At 45.2% G+C, this 25,672-nt stretch overlaps 1 protein-coding gene across 2 annotated transcripts in view; it reads right to left on the minus strand.

The window, feature by feature from the left end:
- ITGA9 (integrin subunit alpha 9) overlaps positions 1 to 25,672 on the minus strand; it is a 326,629-nt gene that overhangs the window by 46,165 nt on the left and 254,792 nt on the right. For both annotated transcript variants that reach the window (XM_059162100.1, XM_059162101.1), the window contains exons 21-23: positions 23,388 to 23,477; positions 20,973 to 21,081; positions 15,907 to 16,014 (exon numbers count right to left, since the gene is read on the minus strand). In XM_059162100.1, coding sequence (XP_059018083.1) covers positions 15,907 to 16,014; positions 20,973 to 21,081; positions 23,388 to 23,477 — 307 coding nt within the window. The remainder of the gene's footprint in view (positions 1 to 15,906; positions 16,015 to 20,972; positions 21,082 to 23,387; positions 23,478 to 25,672) is intronic.

Raw genomic sequence — 25,672 nt, forward strand, 5'->3', positions numbered from 1 at the left:
TTTAATCAGAGAAAGCCCAGTCTCATGGCTGAGGCCCAATTCTCAAGTGTGGGGATGGTCTTTCCCCAGAGTTAAAGGAATACAGATGGGAAGTAGCTTCAGAGAAGCATTGACACAAAAGAATTTCCAGATGCGGTCAGATTCTCTTTAGTGAAACAGGGAGACATAAATATGTTATCTGAGCACTTGACGTGTGTGCCAAAAATGTTTTCCTTCCACAGATAATGAAGCATTTTGGAGACAGAACAGTCTGTTGATCTGGGTAATAAATGGCCAGTAGCCCCCGCTGTGGGACACAACACAGCCCTTGGAACCGTATCAGTTTATTTAGATCCTGGGTCTAGCTTAGACCCGGCTTATGGCAAAGAACAGAGCTCCTCTCCATCTCCCATTAAAGGATAAAGTAATGTACCTATTGATTCACTGAGCTATGGCTGCATTTATTAGATGTATCACTTGATAATTACTCCCTTATCAAAGACTAAAGGGGCGCCTCGGTGGCTCAGTCAGTTGAGGGACCGTCCGACTCCTGGTTTCGGCTCAGGTCACCATCTCAGGGCTGTGAGGTCGAGACCCGTGTCCGCTCGGCGCTCAGCCTGAGTCTCCTTGAGATCCTCTCTCTCCCTCTGCACTTTCCCTGCTTGCACGTGACCACTCTCTCAAATAAACAAATAAAACCCTTTAAAAAAGCGTAAAGACCCATCGTTTTCTGATGGCTGTCTCACGTGCAGCCATCGGTCTAACCTCTCAACACAACTTTCTGAGAGTACCGCCATCAGGGCAGTGAAAAGAAAGCTTCAGCCTAGAGTTTTAAGACTTGGTGAGGGGTCTGAAATACGCTGTCGCTCCTCAGTTTGGATCACTAAGGAGAAGTGAGGAAAGCGGGCTCGTGGACGGCTGGGGAGAGCATACCTCCCAGCATCTAACAAGGTCGAGAAAGTTCCTTGGGGTCGGAAAAAACATGGAGTGTTTGTCAGAGAGAGGAGTTTTCCTGTTTTTGTGCTTCTGAAGCATCCACAATGAGTCCTGGACAGGTTAAATGAGAACCACGTGTTTCTGGGCAACGACTGATGAGCTCTGTTTATACTCAGCAAGACTTCCTGTTAGCAACTTCTGTAACAAGCCCTCGCCCGGCAATAACAGGGCTCTGTGTCCTGTTGCTTTTAAGGAACAAGGGGAGGTAAACTGCATAATCACTGACTTTAAAGGCTCTTCCATGTCAAGGACCAGAGCAACCCCACAGCGAAGCGTGGTCATTCCAACTGGCAACGAAGCGTTCATGCTTCCAGATGTCACAGCGGCTGGCCGTGAGCACAGGACCCCAGGTTCCTTGATAAGCTGGCGCCTCAGTCAGCAGGGAGATGTCACTGCTGGCTTGATTCATGCATCTGTCCACACGGGTCAGAGGGCGGCCTCTGGGCCACACTGTGTGTGGACAACCCAGGTCGAACCTCATCCCCACCGTCCAGACAGTGTGTGTTGAATGTGAGCTGTGCAAGGAAACACACACTTTCTCCCTCTAGCCAAAACTAAAATTGACCCAAGAGCCCAGGAACGTAACTCTCTCTCCAAAGTTCAATCAGCCATCTCCCCCATTTTTAAGTGTTTGGCTTCTGGAAGAAAAAAAAAAATTGAAGCCAACTTCATCCTGACTCATTCCAAAACTTGACTATTCAGCTCATACTTACACATACGCAGAAGGAAGAGAAAGAAAAAAAATGGTTTGAGGCCACTGCTGAGAGCAGCGGGCTTGATTCTGTGTGTGTGTGTGTGTGTGTGTGTGCGCGCGCGCGCGCGTGTGTGTGCACGCGTGTGTGTGTATGCGTGCGTGCGTGTGTGTATGTGTGAAGGAGAATGTTTTCATGATGTCGCTGACCAAAGCTTTGGAGTTCAAGTTTGCTCTTAGAAGCCTTTGTTTCTGTTACATGATTCAGCCCCTTATTTCAAAGTTTTACCTTTTTAGTACTTATTCCCACATTGAAATTAAGGCAACTTTTGCTATAGGTTAAGGGAAGCTGCTGAAACAACCTAGACATGGGATTTCAACTCAATATAAATCTCCTGAATCCCTAGGACATACGAGGTGCTTATTAGATATGCTGTGGGGTGTGCAGGTGTTTAAGGACACACACCCTACATGAAGGCAGAAAGAAATACTTGTGTTGATTTTAACAGAGCGGGCATGGCCAATTCTTTCATTTGTCTGAGCACGTACTATGGCTAGGCATCGAATGCTGGGGATACCCAGGAAACAAAGCAGCCATGACTTTACTGTCACAATGTTTTCAATCTTGTGGAAGAAGACAGACAATGAAAAATAGTAATTGCAGACAGTGGCAAGTGCTATGAAGAAAATAACACAGGAAAATGGGATCTAGTTGATGGAGGTTTGCAATATTAGCTTAGGTGGTCAGGAAGACCTCAATGAAAAGGTGAACTTTAGGCTCAGACCCCCCACTAAGAGATGGAGCCTGCCACGCAAAGATCTGGGGGAAGAGTGCTCTTTGCAGAGGCAGATACAAAGGCCCTGGGGCAGGACCACCCAGAAAGATATCTGAGAGGGTATGATGGAAGAGAGGATGTGTGAGACTTCAGTCTTGAGGAATGAGTGGGCTTTCCACAGCCAGAGGGAAGGAAGAAACCAGGTCAGGAAGCCCAGGGAAGTGCATGGTGGGTGGATTGCCAGCCTTCATGGTCCAGAGTGGCTGGTGAACAAGGTCAGAGGCAAAGGATATTGGAGGAAATGGCCTGAAAAGGTGGATGGGAGGTCATGCTGGGTTTTAGACCACATAGTTTGACATTAAGATCTCCTTGCTGGGGTGCCTGAATCATTTAGTTGGTTAAGTGTCCAACTCTTGATTTCAGCTAAGGTCATGATCTCAGGGTCATGAGATCGAACTCCATGCTGGGCATTGTCCCTGCTTAAGAGTCTATCTCTCCATTTTCCCCTACCCCCTTCTCCCTTGCCTCAAGAAAAAAAAAAATTCCTTGCCAATCTTTTTACAGAGAAAACCCGGGGATTACACACCAGGTTGCTTTAAAGTACCAGACCTAGCTTGTGTACAAGTTAAGTTTTGGGCTCCAGCAAGCTTGCTGCAAGGTAGACTTCTTGTTGCCATTACCCTCTAAGTATAACTAAGTCATGAAGCCCAGGACTCCTCTTCTGCAAAATGTGCTTTGGCCACCAGCAGCTTTAAAAACCAGTGTGACTGTCCACTGCTCTGTCTTTGCAGAGGCAGATACAAAGGCCCTGGGGCAGGACCACCCAGAAAGATATCTGAGAGGGTATGATGGTAGAGAGGATGTGTGAGACTTCAGTCTTGAGACTTCAGTCTTGACCACTAAGTGGTCCACTTTGTGGCAGAAAACTCCCCTAGGGTGAGTCCTAATGACATACACACAGAGGCTCCTGGATGTCCAGTGTGGACTGCACAGGGGCTGGGGTTTCACAGGAGAGAAACCAAGCAGGGATCAAAGCAAGGAGAGAGAATTCTCAGGAAACACAGGCTTGCTAAAGCCTTTATACACAAGGACCACATGACAACTTCCTGAGACAGCTCGGGTTCCCCATCCTGAATGAAGGTCTCAGCAACCACTCTTGAAAACTACAAACTTTCCCCTCCTCACCCCCTGGTCTCCTTTGTTGTCCTCACAGCACTTATCATCATGTAATATGCTGTTCTATTTTACTTATTAGTTTTCTCTACCAGAACATAAGCTACATGAGAGCTGGAAATTATTATTTTTTTGTCTGCCTTTTTTTTTTTTAACCCTGCAGCCAAAACCCAGTCTTGGCATATGGTGGGTGCAAAGCATTTGCTGAATGACTGAATGAACATGTGGATAAAAGATTGCCTACAACAGCCTTGCATGGCAAAGACTGTTATCACCATTTTATAGTTGGGGAAAGAAGCTTGGAGTGATTTAAGTAATATGCTTTAGGCCAGGGCTTCTCAATATTAATGTGTAAATACATCATTAACTGGGGATATTGTTAAAATGCAGATTCTGATTCAGCGGCTCTGGGTTGAGCCTGAAATTCAGCATTTCTACATTTCTAATGCTCAGGTGATGCAGTGCTGTTGGACAGCTCATGTCTGGAGAAAAAGATGTCATGAGGCCTTGCAGGTGGCTGTACAGTCTAGTGGTTAAGAGTGAATACTAACTTAGCCACTTACCAACTCCATGACCTTGGCATCTCCCCCTGCCTTTGCTTCCTGGCCAAATTCTCTTGAAGATTAAATGAATTTGTCCAGGTAAGCTACTTGTTACTGTGCCTCATCTGTAACAAGTTCTTAATAAAAATATATTATTATTACTACTTTTTAAAAAAACTGAATCTAACAGCTTCCTCTCAGAATCCTAGTGGAATATTATTTTCTATTTCACCAAAATAGAGAAAGCTTACATTTATGCTGAGAACAATGACAGCTACATCTACTATTGAAAAGTTAGAAATTTCTGCTGGATACATATTTATGTGAGAATTTTGAGACAGGTTCCTAAAAGTGGAATTGTTGGTATTCATATTTTAAATTCCGATAGTTACTGTCAAATTGGCTTTTACACCAACAGTATTTAAGAGTGCCCATTTCTCCTCATCTTAACCAATAATGGATATTAACAATCTTTTGGATTTTACGAGTTTAATTGGGTGTGGGCCTTATTTTCATTTCAGTTTACATTTCTCTGATTACCAGTGATGCTAAGTTTGTCATTTATTTGTATTTGTTTTTTTACATGTTTATTTGCCATTAAAGTTTTTGTGAATTGCCTGTTCATATCCTTTCACCCATTTTTATAATTTTTGGTCTTTTCCTTATTGCTCTGAAGAAGACATTTACATATCTGTCTGTTAGCTATGTAGCAAATACATTATCCTAAATATCTTTTAGTTTGTTTGTAACATCTTATGATCACACAAAAGTTTAACACTTTTATAGATTTAATCTTTCAATCTTTTCTCTGTAGGTTCTGGGTTTTATGACTTGCTTAGGAAGAAGAGCTTTCCCATCCAAAGATTATGAAAATATTCAGTACTTTCCACTATTACTTTTTATACATCACCTTCAAATACACCTATTTTTTTTCCTAGTGAGGAAGAGGTTTTCTGTAATTCCCTGCCAAGTGGATAGCCAATTGTCTTCATATCAATTACTGTGCAGAAGTCTATGTGACTCCACTGTCTGGGGCAATTCTTTCATATTTTTTTCTGTCCCTTTCTTGCTATCCTCTCCTTCTGGAACTCCAATTATGTGTATTTTTATGTCTATACTTTACGGTGTCTCATAGGTCTCTGAAGCTTTGCTCATTTTTATTATTTTTTTTTCTGTTCTTCACATTTGATGGTCTGCACTGATCTATCTTCACTGATCTTTGTCAGCTACTGAGAGCCCCTCTCATGAATTCCTTTTTTTTTTTAAAGATTTTATTTATTTATATGACAGACAGAGATCACAAGTAGGCAGATAGGCAGGCAGAGAGAGGTGGAAGCAGACTCCCTGCTGAGCAGGACCCAGGACCCTGGGATCATGACCTGAGCTGAAGGCAGAGGCTTTAACCCACTGAGCCACCCAAGCGCCCCACCTCTCATGAATTCTACTTTCAACTCCAGAATTTCTATTTGGCTTTTTCTTTTTTTTTACCATTTCCATCTTTTATTGATATTCTCTATCCGACGAGTCATTGTCATCACACTTTCCTTTAATTCTTTAAACATGGTTTCATTTAGTTCTCTAAGCACATTTTTAATAGCTGCTTTCAAGTCCTTGATGACTAAATCCAACAACATCCGGGTTCCTCAGAGCAGTTTCAACTGATTTCTTTTCTCTCCCTGCACACTGTTTACCTTGTTCTGAATTCTTTGCATGTTTCATAATTTTTTTTGTAAAAAAAAATTTGTAAAAAAACCCCAAAACTGAAGGTTTTACTCAATTGTTGTGGCCACTCTGTATTATTTCCCCTGCTTTGGGAGGTGGTAGTTGTTTGTTTTGCTTTGCCTCTTGGTTTAGTGTCTTGCTTGGACTAATTCTGTGGAGTCTGTTTCTCCGGGTGTGTGGTATCTCTGCTCAGTATTTCTTTATTTTTAATTTTTTTATTTGATTTTTAAAATTTGTTTTTTTGACAGAGAGAGAGAGAGAGAGAGAGAGACAGCAAGAAAGGGAACACAAGCAGGCAGAGGGAGAGGGAGAAGCAGGCTTCCTACAGAGCAGAAAGCCAGATGTGGGGCTTGATCCCGGGATCTTGGAATCATGATCTGAGCCAAAGGTAGATGCTTAATGACTGAGCCATCCAGATGCCCCTATACTTGTCTTATTTTTAAGCCTGGTTTCCTAGGGGTTGTCCTGGGTCAACAAAGCTTAGTGATCAGCCAACTATTGGCCAGAGGTGGTGCATAAACACCTTGGTCCAGTAAGGCTTTGGTCCTTAGCCAATGGATCAGTGTGTGGCTTGGGGAAGGCATTCAAAGGTCAGGCAATGTATAAGTGTCCCCCAGCTTTTACTCTCTGCATTCATGAGTCCTCACTTTTAATTAGTTGATTATTTCAGGTTTCCCAGGGAATAATAACATTGTTTGCCATAGGGATACTATTGTTTTTTTTTTTTTTTTTTTTACAATAAAGGTCATTCATTTCTTTTTATTGTTAAGACCTCTAACACTACTAAATCAAAGAGACAAAAGCAGGAATTCATGTCTTGTTCCTCATTTAGGTAGGACAGCTTCTAACATCTCAGTATCAGGTTTCTATCCTGTAGATTGTATAGGCTTCTGAGAGAGGACTTTTGTCAAGTTGAGGAAGTTTCCTTCCATATCTTCCTTACCAGGAATTTAAAAAATACCATAAATGTATATTAAACTTAATTTTTGTCTTTTTGGAAGTCCTCATCCTCATAATCATCCTGTTATTTCACTCTTAATTCTTTTCACATTAATAATGAGCAATGTTAATGTCATAAAGAATCAACAGCATTCATGGATGACACTGTACTTTACTCAAAAAATATTTTTCTAACAGGAATGGCTTTGCAAACATTTATTTAGAACTTCTGTATCTGTTTTCAGAGTGAGTATGGCCTGCAGTTTTCTGCTCTGGGTAAATGCCCACTCTTATTTCTGGTTAATGACCAGAGTAAGTTAATCTCCTAGGATGGGTTTTTCATCTTGCTCTACTCTCTGGAAGAGCTTATATAACACAGAAATTATACATTCCCTGACTGCTCAGTAGAACTCTGTATAGTTACCTGGGCCTGGTGCCTTTTAAAGATATAGGTCTTTGGTTACTTTTATGTTTTTTTTTTTCCCTAAGGTAATTGGTTTAGTTAGATTTTTCATTTCATGCATTTCTTTGAGTTTTTGTTTTTAAATGGGAATTAAATTGTGAAAAGTAATAGAATTTAACAAATCTTCTCCATATGATTGTAGTTTATGATTACTAGTGTTTTTTTTATCCTTTCTTTTTATATCTTGATCAAGTTTGCTATAAGTTTGTCTGCTGTGTTAGACAAAATACCCCAGCTTTTGGTTTTATTGATGTGAAATACTTTTGTTATTGTTCTTTTTATTTTCTGTCATGACTTCCACTTTAACAATATCCTCACTTTACTCTTTTAGAGTCCAGTTTATTTATCCCTTTTCTAGCTTTTATGTTCGTAATTTATTCCCCATTTTTCAGACTTTCTTGTTTTCTATGTATATGTAGCGGTATTTTCCTTGGTGTGGATTGTATCTTCCTCCCTTTGGTTTTGGAATGAATAAATTTACTATCCTTCATTTTTGTTCATCCTTTTCTCTTTGATTTCTTCTTTATCTAGAAAGTTAATTCAAATGATGTTCAAAAATTCCCAAGTGGTTATGTTTTTGGTTGGCTGTTTGTCTAACTTTTGTTGTTAGCTTCCAAGTTTTCACACTGTGGTCTCAGAGGGTGGCCTGTAGTGTTTGACTTTAACAATCTATTGAGGTTTGCTTTTGTGAAGGGATACATGGGTAATTTGTGAATGTTCACCTAAGTTTAAAAAGAATGCACATTCCCTATTTACAACCTAAAAACTACAAGTTGCTCCATAAACATTAGCTTCTTCAATCCTCACAATGTGTGGTAGGTATGAGCCCATTTGACAGATGAGGAAAATAAACTCGAAGAGTTTAGGTAATTTCCTCAAGGTTACCAAAAGCTGGTAAGCAGGGGACCACTATTAAAATCCAGACATGCTGCCTCACTCTGTCTTGGTGTCTGTCTCTCTAAGAGATCATAATTGATAGTTCCATTATTTAAATACCCATTATTTTATGCCTACTTGTCTGATGATACTTGAGGAAAGTGTATAAATTTTCCTGTAATGACTGTGACTGTCAGTTACTCCTTATATTTCTACCAGGCACTGCTTTATATGTTTTATAGCTGTATGGTTGTAATATAAACAAACATAAAAGTTTGTTTATATTACAAATTATCAGCAGACTGGGTCTTTAGTCACTTTGAAATGCATTTTTTGGCCCTGTTTAATGATGTTTTCTGTTTCAATTCTACTTTGTTTGCCATTAATATTGTTTACTTGCTTTCTGTTAGTGTTTCCTTTTTTTTTTTTTTTTTTAAATATCTTAAGGGTCATTTTTAAAAGCTGTATCGCTTATAAGTAACTTATGTTTGGATTTTAAAAAATCTAATCTGACAGTCTGTCATTTACTAGGGCATTTATTTCATTCACAGTTATTTTGTTTGGACTTATTCTTGCCATCTTATTATATATAAATATGTGTATGTGTATTTTATTTTTTTTTTCTTCATGAGTTCCTTTAAAATTCATCTTTAGTAGTTTGGATGTCCTACATTATTTTATTCTTCTAAGGAGCCATTAAAATTTTTATGTATTTAAATATTTTATTTTATCAAAGTCTTGAGCTAACTGGTAGAGAAACTCTTCCCCAAATAAGTCAAGAATCTTGACTTGCTTTCACTTCCATTTTTCCTGCCTTCTAATTCTTATATTGTGATCATTTGGCTCTCCATTCCAAATTGCTATAAAATAATGGAATAATAAATTTAACTGCCTCTTTTTGGGGGTCTTTTTGTGCTATGTTATTGGGAACCCCCTTAAGTTTCCAACCCACTGCTTTGTTCTTTTCTATCCCTTCTACTACACAGCGCATATCCTGGGGTTCTTGTTTGAATGATCAAAAATTTAAATCCATAAAATGCTAGCCATTCTATTTCATGGAAACTATTTCTGAATCTCTCTAATGACAACAATCTTGCTCGTTCTAAAATCTTCTGTTTGCTTCAGTATTACATCCTCTGGTATTAGTTTATCTTTTCAAGATTTTATTATTTATTTGAGAGAAAGAGAGAGAGAGAGAGAGAGCACAAGCGCACACAAGCAAGGAGGGGTGGCTAGAGGGAGAAGCAGGCTCCCTGTTGAGCAGGGAGCTGGATGTGGGGCTCGATCCCAGGACCCTGGGACCATGACCTGAGCTGAAGGCAGATGCTTAATCCTCTGAGCCACCCAGGCGCCCCAGTTATTATTTGATAGCAGTTGGTGCCTCCCTGTTCTGGGGTTGGTGCTCCTCAATTAGTGATTCTTGGCGTTCTGCTCATCATCTGCTGTTCTACTGCCTGTGCCTGCTTCTGGGGAGTGGGGAGTGGGCAGCACTCCGAGGAGGGGTGTGAAGTGAATTCAGTATGAGACATATGGGCTTTGGAGCCAGACAGACCTGGTAACATACCCAGCTCCACTGCTTACCAGCTGTGTGATGCTGGGCAAGTCTCTGAGACCTGGTTCCTCCACTTGGAATAATGACCTCCCCTCAAAGAGGCTGTGCGGATTAAATTCAACAGCACATGAATACAGGCCATTAAAGCCTCAGGATGGCAGTAAATGGTACTTGTTTTTTGTCAGTTATGTAGGAGAAATTTTTTCATTCTTTAGTCTTTGATTAAATGTGATCAATTTAATGGTCCCAACACTACTTTCATTAAGAAGCTTCCCCAAATCATCCCAGGGAAAAGCAATTCAGTCCTTTATTTCTTAGTTTAAGCTTTTGTGTGGTTACTGGTATATCAGGTACATCTTTCCTTTACAGGGATACAGACTCATCACAAATTAAGTGAGGGCCCCATATCAATGGACTCATTTTGGCAGAAATTAAATCACAGGCAGCCCTGTCTGGTGTGCACATGAATGGGTTGGGAGGGGGGGTTTATAATTTACTAAGATATATTCTAATGGACACTGGTATTAATATCATATTGATATCAATACCTTAAATGATGCCCTATGGCAAAGTTGTTGATGTGTCTCCTTGGAAAATCATCCCTCATTCCCAAACTCTTTCACGTTCTGGAATCAGGTCAGTTCTTCAGAACTGCTGCCCAAAACCAAGGGTAGAACTGACCAGAGAGGTAAACTTTTTCAGATGGTTTTGTAGGAGGAACAAAGAATGGAACGGCATTTATTTAATGTCTCATCTAGACAAATACTAGAGTTCTTTGAAAGATCCCGACTTTCACCTAGAATACAGTTTCAGCCCTTCACTCTCCCTAAGCCATCATTTAGGACTTTCTTCCTTCTTGCATATTTACAAAAGCCAACTCCAAAGCCTCCTCTTTCAGCATCAGAAAGTTGTTTACAGACAGGTTTTCAGTGTCAACAAGTAAAGTCTGAGTTGTCCAGAGACAATCTTTCCACCCTTGCCCTTGAACTTTATACACTGTGAGTAAGACTTAACTTTGCGATGGGATGACCGCCCAAGTTCCAATGGCCTCCCCTCCACATGCCATTAAGCTTGTGACGTATGTGCTAAGTTGGCTTCTCTGAGACCCAGGCCCAGGGGCTCAGCTTTAGCTTGTTTGTGCAGACAGAGTACAACCAAGTGAAGCCGTTACATTTTCCAGGCCAATTCTCATCAAGCTGTGTGAGAGGTTATATCCTCACTTGAAACAGGAACCTTCTCTAAGAAGCAAAGGTTTGCTTCACGTAGGCGGTCTGGCCCACAGAAGCCAATGCCCTCTGCTGCAGCCCAGGGTCATTTCTTGGCCACATGCACGTGTGGTTAGACAGCCTCTGGTATTAGCGGGGATGGCCTTCCTCATTCCTAAGTCAGGAGAAATGAAGGAGCAGATCCAGATCCACAAGGGCACAGAAGTGATCACCCAGACAGAAGGCTTAACTTACCAACTGCCACAGAAAATGACTGTGGTGTAGTACTTCCTACTTCGGTCACACTGCCCAGATATCAATCTGCAGTATACTCTGGAGAAGGTGTAGAGACTGCTTACCTTTGCCTATTTGTATAAGAGCTAGGCACAGAGAGCAGAGAACCAGATCCTGCCTCCACTGAACACTTAGAACTAATGACCTTTCCCTCTGTCTAGAATGTTCTCCCCCTCATGTGTTCTTCTGGTAAACTACTACATATCCTCTTAAGCCCTGACTCAAAGAGTCTGCATTTCCTGTACACTTCCCAGGGTGGGATTTGCACCCTGGGATGTCCCCGGGTCTGGGACCGCCTTTGTTCCATGGTATTGCAATTATGTTTTTTTCGAGATTGCTCTCCTGAAAGACTGACTTTCTGGTGCTGTGTGACATATTCCTCTTATCAGAGCCTGGCACATAACAGGTCTTTTTTCTACTGTGTTTGCAGAAGAAACCCAGAATGATTAATGATTTGTAATGATTTTATCTTACATGGACCAAAGAAGTCTGTCGTTCCTCCCTCTCGCTCACTCTTTCTTTCATAGTTATTTTGACTTGGCTTCCATATTCACAGTGGCTTGCCCACAATTTTGCTGTGCAGTGGGAAGTCCAGGTGTCTCCACAGAGTGCCATACAACCCTGATGGGTGGGAGACAATGGAAATGAACAGTCTTTCCTCAGACCACACTATGGCTCTGTTTCTAAACAGAACATCGGCAGGGTGGATGGCCTGGGACATTTGCTGTAGGGAAAGATCATGAACCATGGCTGGGAGTATGAAGTGGTCACACTTCCTCAGGCTCCCTGGAACAATCTCTTCCATGCAAGCAACGGCACTATCTGCTCACAGGAAGCTGGACTTTAAGAAATCCTCCGGGAAAAAAAAAAAAACCAAAAAAACAAAAGTCTTGGGTGCAACCCAAGAGGTCTATCCTGCCCAGGGACCACAGCTACAGCCTCTGTGAGGCATCTGAATCAATTCTGAGCCAGCAGTTGGAAAATTCTGCCACCGGCTCAGGGCCGTAGATGGGGTGATGGCCCAGGGCCTGTGGGGACAGCATGCCCACCCTTAGAATTCTATATGGACGATGACCACAGGCAAAACAGATGCGAAGGGCACTGTGAGAGTGAGAGAAACAATCTGAGGGGCCCACGGGGTGTGGGAAGGGATGACAGATGGCCCCTCTCAACACCTGTTAGCTGCCCTGGGGCTTCAGCTGGCTGAACAGGTAGCTGGCTGCTCTGTAGCCTGTCCACGACTGGGGGCTGACGGCGCTGAGCATGGGGTGGGGAGGGAATGCCATCAGGCGGTAGGGTCATCATCTGGTGGAGTACAGGCCACAAGGACTGGTTTCTCCCAAAAGGAGTAAGTCCAACTGGCACCAAGTCACCCAAATCTCCTGAAGGAAAGCCCTGCTCCATTCTAAGTCCCAGAAGGCCAAAGTGAGGAGCCATACTTGCTCCAGGGAGCATTCTCGGCCTCTGCTGAAGAAGCGAAGGGTTGAGGCTGGGAACTAAGCTGAGCTGAAGGACGCACTCACTCTCAGCCCTGTGGGCTTTAGGGCAGAGGGCGTGCTGCCGACTGCCTTGAGACAAGTACCTGGGGACCCTTGTCTCAGCTGTGCATGGCAGCACCTGTCGGCTTTATACCTGCAATCATGGTACTCTAGTCTTCACTACCTGCTTGGGGATATTTGCCAGCGAGCTGGATTTCACGTGCTGCGAAAATGCCCAAAGCCTCTGACCAAGGGTTGGTGTATCCAACTGAATGTTTGGCCATTCTTGAAAATTCCGTTACAGACTTTGTAAGAATTCTAAATACGGCCTTGAAAATCCAAAGGGTTTGCTTCTGAGAACAAAAACCATGGAATGAAGCCAGCCAACACCACTCGGGTTTTTGAGGATCCGCTCAGCTAGACTCACAGTCATGCAGTTCTGCAAATCTTCACTTCCAATGCCTCCCAAGCAAGCCAGCTATTTATAAATGTGTGCCAAAGTCCGTTCTGGTGGCTTTTCCTTGGGAGAAAAGGGTTTATAGTTGGTTCTGAGATACCCTCAGAAACTGAGTGACTTAAATTTCTTGTTTGGGTCAACAAATAATTTTGTCTGTGAGGAAAAAATTCTGCATACAACACCACAGATGTTTCTGTGAACAACTCTCAGAGCATGCTCAGGAGAAAAACATCGCCGGACGCTGGGGAATAGGTACCCTGGTTGGTACGACTAATAATATTTAAGAGGGTAGACAGGAGCACCCCTAGCCTTATGCTAAGCTCAAACCATGGTATGCCACTGGTATAGAATGCTGGGGCTTTTCTTCTTCAGGTTCAGCAAAGCTCACAGACACGGGCACTTCAAGGAGGACGAACGGAATATTGTGAGGGATGGTAATGATGGAGTGGGCAACGCAGGAGAGGTCCAGGTTTTCAGGCCCAGAATGACAGCGATGCCAAAACCCTGCTATCACCTTCACCTAAAGCTTTCTGCACCTCCTGTGGGCAGCATTCTCTTCAAACGCAGGCTCAGATGTGTGATGGGCTGTGGGCCTCACTGCCCCGATTTTTAAGCTATCAGTGGAGAGACCACCCCTTGGTCTGGCTGGCTGTCCCTCATGTGCTCATATGAAGAGCAATGATTTCATGATTCTCTCATCATGACTGCATGTATTCTCCTTGTGCGGTGACCCACTTGAGCTTCCTGCACCAGTCCTGCCCAGCAGGGGTCACCCTCACACCCAGCTGCTAGAGACTGCAAAGCACTCTGAGTCACTCTTTTTTTTTTTTTAAACTTTTTTAAAAAAGAGATTTTACTTACTTATTTGAGAGAGAGAGAGCGAGAGCATAGGCAGAATGAAGGGCAGAGGGAGAAGCAGACTCCCCACTGTTCAGGAAGCCCAAGCCTGGGGCTTGATCCCAGGACCCTGAGATGATAACCTGAAGCCAAAGGCAGATGCTTAACCCCCTGAGCCACCCAGGCATCCCACTCTGAGGTACTTCTTTAACGATATCAAACTATTCCTGAATTCATGCAGACCAAGTAAACATGTCTGTTTTATACTGCAGATTTTTTCTTTCAGCCCACAAATATTTCCTGAGCATATACTATGTGCCAAGCATTGTACTAGGGTCTGGAGATACAGCTGTGAGCAGAGAGAAACCCCTGTCCTTTTACTGTAGGGGCCCAGGAGGAGACATGAAAATACACGGAATGTCAGCTGGTGACGAAGGAGATGGTGATTTCTGAACAGCAAAGGGGCACGAGGAGTGTTGGGACTGAGGCCAGGCAGAGAGGGTGTCCCTGGGAAGCTCCGATTTGAAGGAGGTGAGAGAGGAGGTCATGTGGCTCTCTGAGGGCAAGGTGTCTGAGTAGAGGGAAGATCGAGGACAAGTTCTGGAGGTGGGAGAGTGTCTACTGTGCTCTAGGACCAGCAAGGGACAGCATGGCAGGGGTAGAAAGAGGGGGGAAGAAGAAGGAAATATGGTCAGACTGTGTCGGGAACAGACTATGGGGCCAGCTAGGGTGCTGGAAGAATCTGGGGGGCAGGGAAGCCACTGAAAGGGTCTGAACTGTGGACTGACATGACCTAACTTGCATTTTGGGAGGCTTGTGCTGCCACTGGGCCAGGAACAGACTGCAGGGAGCCAGGACGGAAGCAGGGACACCGGGGAGGGGCTCCTGCAATAACTGAGGGCAGGTGATGTCACACAGGGTGGGGTGCTGGCAGCGGACATGGAAAGAGTGGTAATGTTCTGATTTGTTGTGAAGGCGGAGACATTAGGGCTGCCGGTGGATCAGATGTGAGATGCGGGAAGAGAGGCATCAAAGATGACCCAAGTAACTTTGACCTGAGTAACTGGAAAGACTGAGAAGGCATTTGCTAAGACAGGGAAAGCTGTGGGAGAAGCAGGTTGGGAAGGGTACGACTGAGAGTTCTCTTTTAGATAACATGGAGATTTGTCAGGCATCTGGGTAGAGATGGCCTGAAGGTTGCTGACTATCAAAGTCTGGGTTTCATGGGAGAGATCTGGGCAGGAGAGGAATATCCCATGTCATCAGTACACACTGAATATAAAGCCATAAGCCTGGGTGAGATCTCAGAGACTGAGTGCAGACAAAAGATGAGCCTGAACCCTGTTGATGTTGGGGAGATGAGGAGAATAAACAGTGAGAAAGGAAGAACCAAGGGAATGTGATGTCATGGAAGCCAGGAGAATGTTTCAAGGAGGTAGGTGGGAATGATCACACATTAGTAGTCAAGACTCCGCTTAAGACAAAATCTACAGTGGACTTAGGATTGACTAGAACTGCACATTCAGGATACAGATGGGAGTTTCAATCTATATTATACTTCCATCTTATGAACTAGGCCTTCATCCTCTAAGACTGAGTGACCCTTTGAAAATCTTCATGTATATGATGGGTCTTCCACTCAGAAAAAGACAATCAGACACCCTTAAGGTTGCCGGGAGCCCCCAGTGCCAGAAGAGTCTACCCCAGAAGCCATGTTCATAACCAACCCTTCCCCGTCCACAGAGAGGTCATCAACCAAACTGTCTCAGAGCAAAAATTCAGGTGTTGAGTGTCTCTGGGCTTCTCCAGGTATATTTCTAAAGGTTGGAATGAGTCGAACTTTCTGGGTCCTTAGGCTAGTATGTACAGAATGTGAATGGGCTGGCTCTGGTCTGAAAGCAACAGCCACGACAAGCAAGAACTCACCACCATCTCCTGCACATGGAACATCTCTGCCCCTCCAGGTGATAGCCGATTGGGGAAAGCGATGCTGACAGATGACCCAGGAAGGGTGCTTGGCCCAGTGTTATAGACCTGTGGGTGAGAGACACACATAGCATATTTTAGTAGAGATATAGACCTTCATTTCATGGAATGCAGTAGGTACTCCCACAGACTGTAGGATTTAGGATCTTGAAGGTCATGACTTCAAGTGTACTAAAATATCGAATAATGGCAGACTTTAATGAAACAGAAATCCTTCCAATACGCATCTGAAACTCCCAAACTTTCAAATTACCTTATTCCCTTTCATCACGTTTTTGCCTTCTTCCTGCTAAAAACTGCATTTCTTTTTACGTACCTAGGAATTACTCATAGACTATTACACTTGGTGGGAATATAGACATCATGTGGTCCAGTGGTTCTCAACCTTTAGCATGCATCAGGATGACCAGATGGGCTTGTTAAAATGTATACTGGGGGAGGGTCATGCCTAGAGTTTCTGAAGTGGATCTGGTGGGGGGAGGGCATGAGGGAATTTAAGGACATGCATTTCTAGTAAATGTTCCCAGGAGATGCTGATGCTACTGGCTCAGGAACTGTACTTTGAGAAGCTCTGATCTGGCCCAAGCCCTGCCTTTTACAGTTTGAGGTAACTGAGAAGACAAAGTGGACTGTCCCCAAGCCAAATGGTGTAATTTACAGAAAGGGTTGCTCTTACCATACGATCCAGATGATGGGTTTCCACGTAATTTACAGCTAATCCCTTGCTAATCCTGTTTGAGGACCTCTGTGCATTTCTTTTCTGCCCCAGGGTTTGGTCCTGTAAAACTTTACCTTCTCATCCCCACACAGTCCTCCCTGTTTTCTGTCTCCAGAGGCCCATCATCTCCTGAGAAATGAGAGGAAAGATGGCAGCCACAAAGAGAAAGATAAGGGAAAAGAGATAAAGCAAAAGTTGAGCACGAAACTCAAGGAAGAAATGGGATATAAAGAAGAATTAAAAAGATGGGTAGATGTGTAGAGACAGAGAGTAGATTGGGGGTTGCCTGGGCCTGGAGTAGGGGAAATACAGCAGGCAGGAGAATGGCTTTCAAAGATATCTGTGTCCCCAAATCCATGGACCCTGCGAATATGCTACGTGGCAAGGGAGAACTAAGGTAGCTAATCAGTAGCCCTTAAAATGAAGAGATTATCTTGGGTGATTTAGGTGGGTGTAATGTCATCACAAGGGTCCTTATACGGGGAGGAAGGAGACTGTCAGAATCAGGGATGTGGCCTGTGGGAAAGATGTAGCTGACCATTGTTGGCTCTGAAGATGAAGGGGACCCTGAGTTAAAAGTGCAGTAGCCCGGAGAAGAAGCTGGAAGGGGTAAAACAGATTCTCCTCCAGCAGCTCCAGAAAGGAACCCAGCCCTGCTGACAACCTGATTTTAGCCCAGGAAGACCTATGTTAGACTTCTGACCTCTAGAACTCCACAATAATACATTTCTATTGTTTTTAGCCACTGAGTTAATGGTCATTTCTTATAGCAGTAGGAGGAAACTAACATAGGGATTAACTGCTGAAGGACATGGATTTCCTTTTTTGGGGTGATGGAAATATTCTAAAATTAGATTATGGTGATGGTTGCACAATTCTATAAACACACTAGAAGTCACTGAAATGTATGCTTTAAATGGGTGAGCTTCAAGGTAGGTAAATGAGATCCCAATAAAGACGTTATTGTTTAAAAAAACATGGGTAGAAGGAAAAGAGAGAAGAAGCAGGATGCTTGCTCTGTGCCCTGGGGCCTAGAGAGAAAAATCAGGCATTCAGGGGTCTCTGATATTGGGGTCAACAGGGAAGAGCCAGGAGGTGAATGGAAATCTAGCCAGGTCTTCACACACAACAGAACATATAAGGATCTAGGCTCCAGCCAGCTCTTCCCTAGAAAAGTGTGTGTTCATTTTTTGCAATAGTTGGTTTTGCTTCAAAGCACAAAAACACGATGGAGTGGAAGTGTCCTGCCATCTCTTGATTTGAAAAGAACAAAATTCACCAAAGACAACAGCCCTAAGACACAAGAAAAGGAAGTAATATCTAGCCACAACTGAAATAACTAATTGGAAGTGGAACACGAGAGCACAGAATTGCAAAGAAAACTACTGACACGTCTGGGAAATCCCAATGAAAAAGGAAATTGGGGGGGGGGTGGTAGAGAAGAGAGTGGGTTGGCTTTGCACACTTTCATGTACTACAGCCAGATGGGCAAGAGGGCCTGTGCTGCCATATTCATTTATTCTTAACACATGCCTCAACATCTGATTCTTCGCAAATGTTCTTGAGTGGCAGCTGTATTATTTTTCATTGTTCTTTTTCAGGTGAGAAAAGTGATGGACTCTTGATGAAAAAAAAAAGCTATCAGTGGTCAATACAACATCATGTACTGTTTCTGTTAAGAAAACTTTGACGGGATATGGGAACCAGGCCCAAGACTAGTATTTCTGCCTTTCTCCCATCGGTGTCTGCGGTGAAGTCTTTAAACCATCACATAGCTTGTTGAATAACAGCTTTTAAAAGACAGAAAAATCACTGTATATGGGAAGTCCTGTGCTCTTTGTCAGGAGTGATGCTATCAGAATAAGGCCGTAGAGGAGAGTTTTTATCTACTTCCTGATCCCATGCTCTCCCACTATCACCATCCACCTGGCCCATGGCCTTTCTGCATGACAGTCAAAATAATGACAACTGTATCAGAAAATGAATCACCAGGAGATTCTCAAGGGAATGGTCAGCTTTGCTGACCCAGAAGGATCTCCTTCCCATCAACGACACAAGCTATCCATCTTTGGACCCAGCGGACTCTCTTAATCCTCAACGGAATGCTGTGTACTTCCTCAAGCAAACTGGTAATCAAGAGGTTTATCTAAGTGGCATGGCTGTCACTCATCCCCCCCCCCCCCCACATTCTCAAGTCTGTATCCTAGGTCAGGTCAGATGGGAAGAAAGCTCTTTGCTTCAATACTAAACTTTAAGTTCCCCATAAAGATGCCTTCAGAGAAACACAACTTAACCATATGCCCTCAAGATCGATCTTTCTATCTTCCTTTCTTTTCTCCCTTCCTTCTCTCCTTCCTCCTTCCTCCTCCCTTCCTCTCTCCCTTTCTTTTCCTTTATTTTCCGTCCTTCCCTTCCCTTCCCTTATCACCAGAGGGTGATAAGAATTTTCCATCTCTGGTATACCTCGGACTCGCTCTTGTCCTAACACCTGTACCCTCTTCATTACACAGTGTGTGTCCTTTGAATCCTTCTGAATCATCTTCTGGACTGTATCTTTTGTTGTAAGATACCTCAAAAACTCCAAGAGTGGGTAAGTAATTAAAATTAAAGTGATTTAAATGAAATCACTCCAACTGGTCTTTATCTGTTTCCTATCCACTTGCAAAAAGCAATGGGGAAAAAAAGAAACTACTTCTGAACAGCAGATTAGAAACACAGAGGTCCTGCTCACGGAGTCACTGTGAGGTCTCAAAAGCAGGTCTAACCCTACCTTCCCCTTTTCTCTGGAAACGGAGCATAGGGGGTAACAGCAGGGGCTTAGCTGGTCAGGAGGCACCTCCTCTCTGAGCTGGGGACATGTGTTCCCCAATCATGGTTTCAGAGGTCTCTTGCCGGGGGGAACACTTTAGAGAGGGAGAGGTTGTTTGTGAGAGCCCACAAATGTTTTGCTGCCTCCTTCTCTGGACCCACACCCCATGATTATGTCTCACCCCCTCCGTCCACCTAGGAGTGGCCATAGGGAAAGAAAATAGTCATTATTGTCCAAAGTCAATGCCAGACCATGGAACCATCTTCTCCATGGGGAAGAATGGGGAAGAGGCAGGGGCAGCTCTGGGAGCTGGAACAGAGAGACACTGGATGTAGGTCAAGGTGAACCATGGGTGAGCAAGGCCCATCTCCTTCACATCATCAATAGCTCCTGGCAGTGTGCTTGGCTACACCAGTGGAGCCTGGATCCAGTTCTTGTCAGCTGTGGACAAGGGACTGGATGAGGCTGAGGTCCTTCTAGCTTAACAGGCAAAGATGCTCAGGTTGAACAGTGTAGGCCTGAGAATTTCTATTTCACAGCAGGGCTCAGCCAACTATGGCCAACAGGCCATCCCTGGCCTACCGGTTGTTTTTTGCATGGTCCGCAAGCTAAGAATGGTTTCACATTTTTAAATAGTTGGAGAAATATTTAAAACTAGGGTAACATTTCATGACATGTGAGGATAATATAAAAATCCCCAATTCAGTGCCCATTACTTCAGCTTTGCTTATGCACTGCCTCTGGCTGCTTTGGCACTCTCATAGCATAGCTGAAGAGTTGCTACAGACATTATATGGCCCACCAAGCCTGAAATGCACACAGGCCCTTTACAGAAAATGTCTGCCCACCCAGTCCAAAGAAAGAAGAGGGTTTTTTGGGATGTCCATGGTCCACATGGAGTGGACCTGCTGAAAATGATGCCTGTGTGACTGCGGAGGGCCAGCCATGGCTCTGTGAGGGAGGAGTGTGCTGCTTCCCATGGCGGGGCGTATGTATTCTCACATCCCTTGGCTACTGGGAGACTGCACTTCCAAATGCCCGTCTATCTACGTGAAGAGTGGGGTCCAGGCGGAGTCAGCATGGAGAGCCCCAGGAGGAAGAGGACTCAGCAAGTATCTGGGACTGTCCAGTCCATAAGGTGAATAGGATGGAGAACTGAAGGGGGTCCTTTGGGGCCATCAGGGTGGGGACATTGGCCAGAGGCCTTGTTGGGGAAAATAGGTGTTTATCATGAAGTTTTCCTTCCAAGAGCTGAGAAGGAGAGGGATCTACATAACAGAGTAGCAGACAGGGAAGGGATTAATTTTGTATGCTTACAGAAAACACATACACACGCATACACTACACTCCAGCCAAGCAGGCTGGAACAAGTTTCTCCTGGAAAGAGCCTGGTTCTTGAGCTGCCCTTCAGGAGAAGACCTATCCCCACAGGCCCTTCCATTGCTGCCAGTTCCAGAGACGGTCTCCCGGGTTGGGTACCTGAAGGGTGATGTTGAGGGGCTGGAAATGACACTCCAGGTCATCTAGCAGAATGAAGTTAGATGCGTCCACAGACTCGCCATACACAAAGGAGGTTGGAGACATGATTCTGAAAGAGGAAAGCATTTAATCCATCATCTAAACTTCGGTCAGGCAACCCATGGTCACTGCTGTCCTGAGAACCGAACATCTGTCTCTATTTAATCCAGTAACTTGTTCCCTCCACCGTCTTCACCAAACCCTTCCCTTCTGGAATTGTTACTTCTCTGTCCTATACATGGACATAGCCAGAGCTATGTTTTCTAAACGGAAGTTTCCAGGAATATCGTCTCATCTTAGGTTAAAACAATAAGCCACATATACAAGTATGTACTGGGATTACATTTCTAAAATGAGGAAAAAGACAATGGTAGCTTCGATTTCAAGTGTTTTTTTTTTTTTTTTTAAACTGGATGACAGAATTATACATGTTGTGTTTTATCATTTGAAAAAGACTTTGTGGACCGAGGAAGATCATGGCAAGTTTTTAAGAAATACATATAAATGAATTATATATTTAGCATCCTAAGCCCCACACTGTGATAAATTCATTAAAAAACATTTAAGTTTGTCAGACTACTAAAACCATTAAAAATTCAGCATTAAAAGTTGGATCTGTTCAATGATAGCATTTTCCTTCACAATTCAAACAGTGGCTGCTTAAGATGTGATTAAGAACTTAAGCTCAGTGTACAGCGATGCTTTCAACACTGTCTATACGAGCAAGCCCAAGATGGGACCAAGCTTGGACTCCAGAAGCTGTTCCCTTGCCCAGATACAGTCATGTAAGATTTTCGGTACCAAGTCTGAATGGACAGCAATTCATCTACTTTCTTTTTTTTTTTTTTTTTTTTTTTAAAGATTTTATTTATTTATTTGACAGAGAGAAATCACAAGTAGATGGAGAGGCAGGCAGAGAGAGAGAGAGGGAAGCAGGCTCCCTGCTGAGCAGAGAGCCCGATGCGGGCCTCGATCCCAGGACCCTGAGATCATGACCTGAGCCGAAGGTAGCGGCTTAACCCACTGAGCCACCCAGGCGCCCCATCTACTTTCAACTTAAAGGCATTATTTTAGACACATAGTGAATTCCCAGTTGTTATCAAATGGCAAGAATGGTTCGTTTAAACCAGCCTTATTTTATGTCCTGGAAAGATCAGAGGTTGACTCATGTGTTTAAAGGATGGCTTCAGTTGGGGGCTGTTAATGCCTCAACAATGAGGCCTCCTAGGGCCCGACAACAGGATCAAGTGTGTTCTCTTTCCCCTCCGAGGACAGGGCTTGGTTCAGGCCACATTCTCACTGTGCCTCTGATGAGACAAGTAAATAAACCACATGGCTAAAAATAGAGCCATGAACAGAGGCAAATCTATGCTAATTTGCAAATATAATCCACTGATGCCTCCTGTCTGAAGAACATGAGGGAAACCGCCCAGAGCGCGGGAACCCAGAGGCTCACTCTAGGGTCTAGCAGCTGGGGAGCTACTGCAGAACGGCTCCTTCTGTGGCGTATTAACACTTCTGCCTCTAGCCAAGGCCAGGACCCAGAGGCACTCGAAAAGTGAAAAATGAGAAACACTGAACCCCCCAGAAACCTCAGCTTGCATTTGGGGCAGGGGTTCAGCGGGTCCTCATTTGATCTAAACTAATTGTGCAAATCCTTTTTCCGCTATCAAAGAGGTATGTATGTGCTCTGTTTTCTGAAGCCAGAAACAGGAACTGAGTTCTCATTTTTCCAGGCCTGGGCTTGGGCTGAAAACCGCCCAGGCTGTGTCGGGACCCTAGAGCCCGCAGCCCCGCCTTCCGACACCGGGGGCGCTGAGCGACTGTGGACTTCACCAGGAACAAGCTGTGTCCCGCTGTGATTGTTCCCTGCCCACCGCCACTGACTCTGCAGAAGGGGTTAACAGAAACGTGCAAGGCCAAAGTCAGCTGTGTCTCTAATCAGAATGGCGAGCCTTTCTGCAAGGCCACCAGGGCGTTGGGATACATCTGGCTGTAAGCTCTGGCCCAGCAGCAATTGGCTGAGATTTGAACCCCAGGAATCCTGGCCCTCTGGAGGGGTAGGTGTTGGAGAAAGAGCCACATAAAGGTGTACAGGGTGCTCAAAGACATTCTGGGGCTTAGCCTTGTCATCAAACCTCTCCCGTCACCCAGCAGGTATGTGGGTAGCTGGGAAAGAGGGAAAACAAGGTGGGAGGAGGGCACAAGCCACAACTAAAAGCTAAAACTTTGTCTGCATTTCAAGGCTGGGAAGAAGGGGTACGGGAAAGGCCACAGACTCCTGGCTACCTGTGCATATACAAGAAAAACACAGCATTCCCCCACCCCCCCCAACTCCCCCTGGGGTGTTTTGGCGACCCAGGACCAGCTGCTCACCCAGTGATGGACGAGTCCACTTCGTGCATCAGTGGCACCATCAGCGTGAGGGTGTTGTCATGCAGGGACTCAGAACGTTCCACGTTGCCACTGCATGGGAAGAGAGTGATGAGCGCTGGTAAGTGCTCGCTCCCGGGGAGCAGGCTTCCTTGTTCTGGGTTAGACCTCGACCTGTCACTCTCCAAGGGCTGGCCGTGCACCTGATGTCCCCTCGGGTCTGTTTCTGGTCCCCGTGCAGAGGAACGGTGGGCCTGTTGTTTCAATTGTGATCCCTTCCCAAAGATCTGAGTACAAGTGGTGTGCTGGGGAGGTGACCCAGGAGACACCAGCAGGGAGTGGAGAAGAGACAGGGAAGGGAATGAAGGCAGAAAAGGCAGGTAATCCAGGAGATCAGTGCTGTGGACAAGTAGGTTTGGACTGGCTGGGGATATCTGGGAGGCAGCGTGGAACACACACCGAGGTCTTCCCATGGAAGGTGGAGCTTTATCCATGACTCCTGAGATCTGCTGCAGGGGTGGGGTGGGTGGCAGGGAACAGGAATTTTCTGGCACCTGTGCTATGCACCCGAGTGAGTGGGCTGCGGCTCGAGAAAGCCTCAGCAGAGTGGTCCTGGGAGACAGAAGCTGTCTGGTGGGTGCAGGGAAAGGCGAGTGCTGAATGGTTATGGCTGGGCACCGACAGCACATGCCACTTCTAGAAATGTTTGTTCCATGAAGAACGGACCAGCAAGGTTAGGGCACAGCAGCTAGGAAGGGGTTTGCTGGACTTGAGCTGCCATTTCCCACGGAGAGGCATGACCTGCCCTCCTTGGACAGCCAACGAAGCCTGGGAGAGGAGCCCTGGCCAGTCCCGTCATGATAAAGACCACGGGAGCTCCCCTATAGACTTCTGGCTGTAGCACATCCATCCACAACAGGCATCCCCCTTGGAGTGAGAAAGCAGGGAATGGGGACAGTGGTGGTCTCTCTGGAAAGGGCAGCGCAAGGAAGCTGACACAGTTGGGTGGCTGCTTTGGGCCAGGCATACTGCACAGCATGATCTCACCGGGTCCTCCGAGGAACCCTAGAAGGGTGGGGGACTGCCTGCCTCGGACAGGTAAGGAGCAGCTCGGAGAGATTAGGGAACTTGCCCAAGGATCCACAGCAAACCAGGTCAGCCAGACTCCCAAACCAGGGCTCTGATAGCAGATTTGGAAGGTTGTGGGTAGGGAGTGGGGGAGGGGAGAGGAAGAAGAGGAGTAAAGGGAGAAGACCTAGTTTCCTTTTACTATTTTGTTACATTTCCAAGATGATTGTGATTATTTTTCTGTGGAAGTACCACCTTAAAAACAGGCAGGGCCGTTGGGTGCAAGCTGCCAGGGCCAGCACTTCTAGCTGGTTCTACCACATGGCATGTATGTGGGATCCCAGCTGGAAGCCAAGTGCATCCTCCAGGGGTGGAATGTAGGGACCCCAAGACCCACTGAAGTTTGGGCACAGTTCACTGGCCCACTCCCCCCGCGACATTCCCTGACCCCTTGCAGAGTTCCTGCCTGCTCCCTGCCCTCCCCCACTGCCTCCACTGTCTTCCTCTCCCACCAGCAAGAGCTAAATGCAACAATACTTAAAGGGAAGCTCACATCCCCTCTTCTTTCTCCTATTGTTCTGAAACAATGGTGCTCTGTGACTCTGACCCCTGACTCCTCATCTGTCTTCTGCTAATGGGGTGACATCCATCACTCAGAGGGCAGTGTGCAGAAGCAGCAGGGTCGGGTGCCCACCTGGTCTGATCCCCTTGCCCTTCCTTTCCCAGGGGGCTAATAAAAGCCTTAGAATCACCGCCAGAGGCAGATCAGATGTGATGTGGAATGGATGGGACTGGGACCGGTAACGCCCTGGCCTGCAACCCAAACTCCCCCCAACCCGCATCCTGCCAGTAATGGGATCCTGATGGATGCGCCACCCCTTGCCCTGCCATTTGTCCAGCCACCTGTGGCTGCTGGCAGCTCAGGCCCGACAGTCTCATCTGTCATCGGGGAACTGCTCCAGACCGACTGGAGCTGAAAAGTTGAGATAGAGAGGCCAAACATCAAAAGGCTTGCAGGCACTCCACGAGCTCGTGACTTGGGATGCGTTCCCATGGTCTGCAAAGCCAGGCTGCTGAGAGAGCTCTGGAGGACTGTTTAGGCTCAACTTTACGTCCTCCTAAATCCGCAAGTCGGCAGGAGAGCTTCAAAGGGTAGTGATGGGGAGGACAGAACGATTGATATTTTAACGGAGGCTTTCAAGATAAGGGGCTTTAAGGAT

The sequence above is a fragment of the Mustela lutreola genome, chromosome 2 (assembly GCF_030435805.1).
Source record: "Mustela lutreola isolate mMusLut2 chromosome 2, mMusLut2.pri, whole genome shotgun sequence".
Classification (NCBI taxonomy): domain Eukaryota; kingdom Metazoa; phylum Chordata; class Mammalia; order Carnivora; family Mustelidae; genus Mustela; species Mustela lutreola.